This window comes from Pinus tabuliformis, chromosome 4_1, assembly GCF_031772625.1.
Source record: "Pinus tabuliformis cultivar Carrire ecotype Pingquan chromosome 4_1, CPIR1, whole genome shotgun sequence".
NCBI classification, from domain to species: domain Eukaryota; kingdom Viridiplantae; phylum Streptophyta; class Pinopsida; order Pinales; family Pinaceae; genus Pinus; species Pinus tabuliformis.
Window position 1 is genome coordinate 65,611,883 of NC_142303.1, and position 8,194 is coordinate 65,620,076.

Genomic DNA, 8,194 nt, shown 5'->3' on the forward strand with positions numbered 1-8,194 from the left:
CTCTGTCCATACTGACCTGCATTAATTAGCCGAGATCTCCAGTCCCACTCACCTATCCAACTCATTAATCCTGGCGTTCTCGCTCGTTGCCTGATCATGATCCTCATTAATAATCGTTGCCAAGTCTACCCAATCTCTGCTGGCGCGCACCGCTTTCCATTGGCTGTCTACAATGCTGCCTCATCCTTTACAACCCTAGTTCACCAGGAAGTCGGCCGCGCGGTTCCCATTCCGCCTTACATGGTTAAATAATTTGTATTCTATCCTTTTTACCAGACCTGCTATCTCTTGGACAATGCCGACAGTTCTCCAACTGTTGGTAATTCGTTCCTAATCTCTTCCATTGCTAAGTTTCTTCAATATTTCAATCGCGATCTGAGAGTCGCCAACTATTTCCAAGTTTGTGTAACCATTTCTGATTGCGATTCTCAGCCCCTAGTGGATCGCCCAAAGTTCAGCCTCGTTATTCGTCATTTCCTCGCCCCATTCAGCATAAATCCACCTTGCCTGCTTCTGACTATCGCGAAATATGCCTCCGAAACTAGAATTGCCAGGATTCCCTTTCGATGCTCCATCAAAGTTTAATTTGATGAAGTTATCTCTGGGGTAAATGAATTTATCTGAATTTTGGGCTCTCGCACTATGCCTGATGTCCTGCTTATGATACACCATCTCATACTTTAAGTTTAAGCTGTTCAAGATCATCTCCTCTGTTTGATTAGCCTTCCAGACCTCTGCGTCCCATTTCTCCACCAAGATTGTTTCCCTCATTAGACTAACCGCTCGTCTCCATATAGTTTTCGAATCTTTTATTTTGTCCCGGAATATCCGACAGTTCCTTTCTTTCCATATCATCCATAGCACGAAGCCTGCAATAAGATCCCAAGCTCTGCTAACAACTTTACATTGGAATTTCTCCTTGTTCCATTGGAAAATTATTGCGTTAATATCTCTAGGAACTATCTCAGATTTGCCGACTATCTTTCTTGTATCCATCCATAATTTCTTAGAGAACGAACAATTAATTAGGAGGTGATCTCGGGTCTCCTCTTCGGTTTGACAAAGACAACATCTTGAGGGTCCATTGAATCCTTTTTTTTGAATTCTGTCCCAAGTTAGGATCTTGTTCTTAGCTGCAAGCCATATGAATAGGGAAACTTTCGGCCACCAGTTGCTTCCCCAAATAATTTTCCATTCGAGATTCTCTTCATTTATAGCCTGTGTGTCCACTAAGTAGTATGCCTCATTGACGGTGAAAGATCCTTTCATGGAGTTCCCCCATCTAAGAATGTCCCTTCCTGTTCGAGCTCTAATTTTCCTGGAGTCCACCTCTTTCATATAAGATTCTTGTTGTTCTTGATTTAGCTCGCGGTCCCATTCAATTGGTTCTATCCATTTTCTCCAGATTCCATCCAATTCATTGTCTTTCCAATAGTCTTTGACACATTTTCGATTTCCCTCTATTCTTTCCTGTAGCTGTTGGACCGTCTGAATTCTGTTCATTTTTTCCTTCTGCTGCCATTTTTCATCCCAGAAGTTGGCTTCCTCGCCGCCTCGAATTTCCCAGAATGTATGGTTTTCTACTATATCTCTGTTCTGTCGAGCTAGATCCCAGATTGTTGAACCCTTGGGGGTTTCTCTCTGTCTCAGAATGTCAACTATTGTGTCTGGCATATTGTATTTGAGTCTCCAAATGGCTTTCCACAGGTCATTACCCTCTCTTAGCCATCGCCACCAGAGCTTCGCTCCTAACACTTTATTGAGTTTTTCCGGGTCGCGTAAACCCAATCCTCCTTTTTCCTTCCTCTCTGTTAGGTGTTTCCAAGAAACTAGGGCCCATTTTTTCTGTTGATTCGCCCCTCCCCAGATAAACTTTCTCATGATCTCTCTAATCTTTGAACAAACTCCTAAAGGAGCCGCCATTATCGACAGAGGATATATGGGAATAGCTTGGAGGACTGATTTCGCCAGCACTACCCTTCCTGCCATGTTTAAAGTTCTAAAAGCCCAGTTCGCTACTCTGTTTCTCAATTTGTCCAAAACTCCTTGCCAATTTTTCAATTTTTTGGATGTGAAGTCCAGTAAATTCCCCAGGTATTTCGTAGGCAGCTCTCCTCGTTTAAAGCCCATCAGTCTTGTAAGATGATTTTTAATTTGTTCCATAGTGTTAAATATAAATACACAGGATTTGTCTCTATTAATTTCCAGTCCGGAGGCTTCAGCGAATAAGTCCAAAATCCTCTTCAGCTGTCTCACTTCTTTTACAGTTGGTTCCCCAAATAACATAATATCGTCAACGAATTGCTGATGGGTTAAGGGCAGATCATTACCCCATAGCTTCAAGCCCTTGATTTTGTTCGCTGCCCGTTCTTTTTTAATATATCTACCAAGGCCCTCTGCTGCCAATATGAAAAGAAACGGAGATAATGGGTCTCCCTGTCTAATTCCTCTAGATGCATTAAAAGTTTTTGAGGGGGTTCCATTAACAAGTATGGAAAAGTTCGGAGTAGTAATTAGACTATGAATCCATTTTACCCATCTCTTACTGAATCCAAAACTTTCCAGGACTTCTTCCAAATATTTCCAATTCAGTCTATCATATGCTTTCGACAGATCTAATTTAATCATCATGCCCTTTTGTTTTTTCATCTTTAATGAGTGGATAACCTCTTGGGTTACTACTAGACCATCTAGGATTTGCCTGCCTTCTACAAAACCCGTTTGTTCAGTAGATATTAACTTGTCCAACAGTGGTTTCAGTCTTTTGGCGATCAAGGTTGTTATAATCTTGTAAATAACATTACACAATGCTATGGGTCTAAAACCTTTGGCATCTTCTAAATTATCATTCTTAGGAATCAAAGCATAGAAGGTAGATTTAATGGCAGGCCATACCTTCTGATTCATCCGAGATTCTTCTATCAACTCTAGGATTTCTCTTCCCAGAAAATGCCATCCCGCTTGGTAGAATTCGATCGTGAAGCCATCGGGGCCTGGAGCTGTACCTTTTTTCATGGATTTTACTACTTCTTCTATCTCCTCTAAGTTGGCAGCTCTCATTAGAGCGTTATTTTGGTCTTCAGTAACTAATCGTGGAATGGCCGAGCATATTTCCTTTATTGCTTCCGATCTGTCTACTAGAGGCTCAGCGAGGATATCTTTGTGATGATCCACCAGCACTTGCTCAATTCTTTCTTGCTCAACTACTCTTTCGCCATTCTGGTATTTGATGGATAATATCCTGTTTCTTTGTCTGTGTTGAATCATTGCCTGATGGAAGAATTTTGTGTTCCTTTCCCCTTCCCTTAACCATTTTATTCTTGACTTCTGCCTCCATAAAATTTCTTCTTGCTTTCGCCTTTCCTCTAGTTTTCCAAGAATTATCGCTTCTTCTCTAATGCTCTCCTCTGTGCTGCCTTCTGTTATTATCTTTTGTTGCAGTGATTCCATTTCTCCCTCTAGTTTTTGTTTGTCCTCCATAATGTTACCAAATTCCTCCTTATTCCATTTCTTAATTCTCCCTTTCAACTCTTTAAGTTTCAGTTGGAATGTATGCATCTTTCCTTTACCCTGAACTGTACTTTGCATCCACCATTCTTCCATTTTCTTTATGAATCTCGGGTCCCTTAACCAAAAGGATTCAAATCTGAAGGGTCTCCTTCCAAGATTCCTTTTGATATCCACCTCCAGTCTGATAGGCCAATGGTCAGATCCAAGAGATGGCATGATCTTAGCTTCAACGAAAACGTCCTTGTTCATAATAGTTTCTGATACTAGGAAGCGATCAAGTCTCGATGCTATCTGATTCTTGCCCCCCCTCCTATTGTTCCAGGTGCAGATTCCATTGATAGTTTGAATGTCTACAAGTCTTAAATCATCTATCATATCATTGAACATTTCCATGTACTGATCTGACTTTCTTATCCCTCCCTTTTTCTCCTCTAGGGATCGGATTAAGTTAAAATCCCCTCCTATAATCCATGCAGACTCTAAATAGATTCTACGAATTACTTTCATGTTTTTTATAAAGCTTTCTTTTTCTCCTGGGGTATGTGGGCCGTAAACCCCTGAAATGACTACCTTTTCTTTCGTTCCTACTATTCTACCAATGCCTGTAAGGATTCTGGTCATACTGGTCCAGCCTTCTATGATTATGTCGTTTGGGTTCCACAAAATTGCAATTCCTCCCGGAGATCCAATAGCATCTTGCCCCATAACTTCGTATTGAAGCTTATTTTTGTTGATTATTTCTTCCAACTGCTGCACTGTAATTTTCGTTTCCTGAAGAATCATAATACTCGGTTTGTCCTTTTTCAATTTCTCTTTCATGTACCTCTGTTTTCCTTTACTATTCAGACCCCTAATATTCCAGCTGATGACAATCATTTAAAACTTTTGAAAGGAGGGGAAGAATACCTCTGACAGAGGTATCACTTTACCTGAATTTATCAGCGTTTCTCCCACAGTCTGAATGGCTTCACTCAACGTTTTTCGTCCTCTTTTCCTGTTGTTTTTGCCAGAGCCGTCCATTCCCATCTGACCATTCTCCTGATCGCTTGCTATGGTTATCTGTTTATCCATGTTCTCCCCTTTTTTTTCCTTGTACTTTTGAAATGCTTCTTTGTACAGTTGTTTTTGTTTCTCTGGTATGAATCTGTTATCCAGGTTTTTCCATTCCTGAATTAACTGTTTCATGATTTTTTCCTCCTCCACCTCATTTTCCTTCTGGCTTTCCACTTCCATCTGGGTTTGGTTTGTTACTATTTCTGACTTTCCCACAGCCCTTTCTTCAACTGCTTTCCCCGTATCTGTTTCTTTTCCTTTTATTTCTTTAACTATTTCCATTGGCGTATTACCAAGATCTTCATCATCCTCCAGGTTCACTTCGTAATCCTCGTTTTCGTCTTGGAGGATTTGAAACTTGTTTTGACTCCCTGTATTTAGGGGCTTTTCTTGTGTCTGAGTTTTGGAGCCATCTTTGCCTTGTTTCTTCCTTCTTGTAACCTGTTGAAAATCCCTATCTGCCTCTTCCGTTTTTTCTGGTTCTCTTTGTTGTTCATCTTGATTTCTATCAAACCCTTCCTCCTTATTCAGCGGACATTGTCTATATAGATGGCCGTATTCATGGCACTTTCGGCACCTGAACGGGATATGTTCATAGTCTATTGGCTGTTGCCAGACTTCATCGTGATATTCTAGCTCAATATATTCTGGAAGGGGCTCTGCTATATTCATATAGACACAAAGTCTTGCATATGATGTATACTTGCCTCGCTTTGTTGCCTCTGCTATTTTGACAAAGCCCGCGATTGTTTTCCCAATCCCCTCTAGTATTTCAGGATCCCAAAATTCCACTGGTAAACCAAACAATCTAACCCAGATTGGGGCAGCTAACATTCTTTCTTTTTCAGGGTTATATCTTTCTTCCCAGTATTTCATAAACAGACCCGCATTATTCATAAAATACGGTCCTTCCTCAAAAACCCTTTCTTTGTCCTCCAGATTTGCGAAGATGGCTGTGAAAAACCCTTTTGCTCCTAGTTTCAAATCTATATGTCCTTTTGGTCTCCACCTTTGATAAATCCACCTGTACAGTTCTTTCTCAGTTGGCCAATACCCTACAAACTTGCATATCAGTGCATGGTCCTTCATGTAGCAGTTATATTCCTCAAGTTTGTTGCAGGGTATGACATATCTAGGTTGTTTTTGTGCCCTTGGAAGACATTTCCCACCCATCCTCTTTTGCCATAGGTTACCCATCACTGGTGCGTTATTCTCCTTCAGGTTACGCTGCGTTCCGCTTGTCCATTTCTTCCTCAGCTCTAATACTTTTAATGTTTATCCTCGTTCCTCTGCTGAATACTGATCACTCAATTCGTTTATGCTCCGAGATTACCTTGCTCAATCCGCCTGTCGTGCCTCTCTTCGACTGCTTCCCCACGATTTCCGCCTGTAGCTCTAGATTGTTGCCCTGTCCGCTTACCCTAGCCTGCAAACGCGCCCGTGAACCCTAGCTCCCTCCCCGTAAAACTTGTATCGATGTTTGGAGTCAATTTTATTTTTATAATTAACTTAATATCTAATTTAAATTTTATTAAATGCAAGGGCACCGAGCTTGCTGGTATAATTATTACTCTTCTCTTTTATGTTGATGATATATTTTTTCTTGCAAAAAGTCGTGATGACATCAAACAAGCAACTTAAGACTCTTCATGTATACTGCTCCAAAATGGGTATGACAATTAATACGGATAAGACTAAAGTCACCATCATCAAATCCAAAAATATCACCCATAGTAATTTAGTCTATGACAAACATTACTTACAGCATGTTTCTTCTTATAAATATTTGAGTATTGACTTTCCTCATCAGCTCAACCAAAAAAATATTATATAGTAAAGAAAATATTGAACCAAATAATAAAACGAACTTACTTAATTGTTGTGTTAATCAATTTTTACTTGTTTATTTAAATATTTTTTTAAATAGATGTTGACCAAATTTATTTTATTATTTAAAATATAATATACTTACACATCACTATTATAATAAATTATAAAATAAACCTCTCTACACAGAAAAAAAAATAGCATTCATACATATCTTATCCTAACCCACCATCCTTATCGTATGTTAAACGCACAGTGATGCCTTTCTCTAGGAATAAAACATAATCCATAGAACTTTTCTCTATCAACGGTCACACTATCGATTCATTATATCTGTCTTTTACATCATCTTGCGAAGATTTATTTATGTTCGTTGTGGAATGAAAATAAGGGCTACTATCTAACCGGAGTTCGATGCATGATGCGTTGAGAACGGAAAGGTCGGAGATCCGTGTTAGGTCAAGACTTAACATGGCCGACCGGCGCTCTACAAACCGACAACCCATTGCGTGATTGACTTGTGATAATTGTGTTATGCACCCCCGCAACCCCATTTATTGGGTGCTCAACACTCGATTCCTCGTCGAAAATGTGGCCATACAATTCTATCAAAAATGACCAACACAGTCAAAATCTTTTGAATATCTTTCTTTGTATTTCTAGTAACACTTCAATTGATTCTGAAGAGAGAATATTATGTTGTTTCATCTGAAAAGATGTATTAGAGAATTTGTTAGATTACCTTCAATTTTAATAGATTTATTTTTGTTGGGGACTAACCAGATTTCAATAAACAGCAGTGCAGACCATACCATAGGTTCGTGTGGTAAAAGCACCATATTCAGAACTGACTAAACCGCAGGCGCCGACCATACCCGACAGTGTAGTGAAAACACCATTTTGTGAAAATTTCCTAACCCTGTACCGCTCCGCCATTTCGTCTCTTGCGTTGCAATCTTTACATGTGGTATAAATTGAATGGTCGATATTCGTTCCGTGATATCAGTGGTGGGCGCCCGATCTTCACGAAGGCTTCAGTCACAGAAAACCCTTCGGTAATTTGAATTGTTAAATGCAATCAAGAATACAAAGGATCGATACTTACCTTGTAAGAATACGAAGGATTGTTAGAAAGGGTTTTTTAAATGGTACACAACTTATTTCAATTTTAAATATTTTAACAATGAAGTTAGTCCATGAACTTTGTACAACTCTTTAAATTATAATTTTAATCATATTTTAATAATTATCAATAATTATCATCTACTTCCCCTGATGAGTGTTTGAGGGTTTAGTCAATTGAATTTTTTTGGTGGTTGTGCTAATAAACTAAAGCGTTAAGTTTCGAAATATTTCATAAATTTGAAATATATAAATTAATTTAAAATAAATTTAAATTTGGGATATATTTTGAATATATTTTTTTCTTATTTTATATTTTGCAATTTTTTTCGAATTTTAATTTAGTTATCAATAATTATTAGGTGAATGATATGGATTTAAATTCCACATAAATATTTTACAATAATTTTAATATTACTGATATATTATTGGTTGAGATTTATGTCAAAATAGTTATGTCATTTTTGTCATTCAAATGAAATTAGTTAGATAAAAAATGAATTATGGTCTATATGACATGTGGTATTGATATGTCATACTACTCGCATATGGTATTGTAACAAAACCTACTTACATATTAAGAATCTCCACGATAAAATAGGTTTGAATCTCTATGGTTAATCTCATTACATGTTTTTTAATTGCATATATGTTTAGCTCATATATTAATTATTTTCGTAGT

General features: G+C 38.3%; 1 protein-coding gene across 1 annotated transcript; it reads right to left on the reverse strand.

Moving 5' to 3' along the window:
• Positions 1 to 435: 435 nt before the first annotated feature.
• Positions 436 to 7,326, reverse strand: LOC149174168 (uncharacterized). Its single transcript, XM_089420765.1, has 6 exons — positions 7,203 to 7,326; positions 6,886 to 6,995; positions 5,897 to 5,989; positions 4,772 to 5,790; positions 4,435 to 4,654; positions 436 to 4,281 (listed from the first exon to the last, which is right to left on the reverse strand). The coding sequence occupies exons 1-6, from the start codon at positions 7,324 to 7,326 to the stop codon at positions 436 to 438; spliced, it is 5,412 nt and encodes a 1,803-aa protein (XP_089276891.1).
• Positions 7,327 to 8,194: the final 868 nt, after the last annotated feature.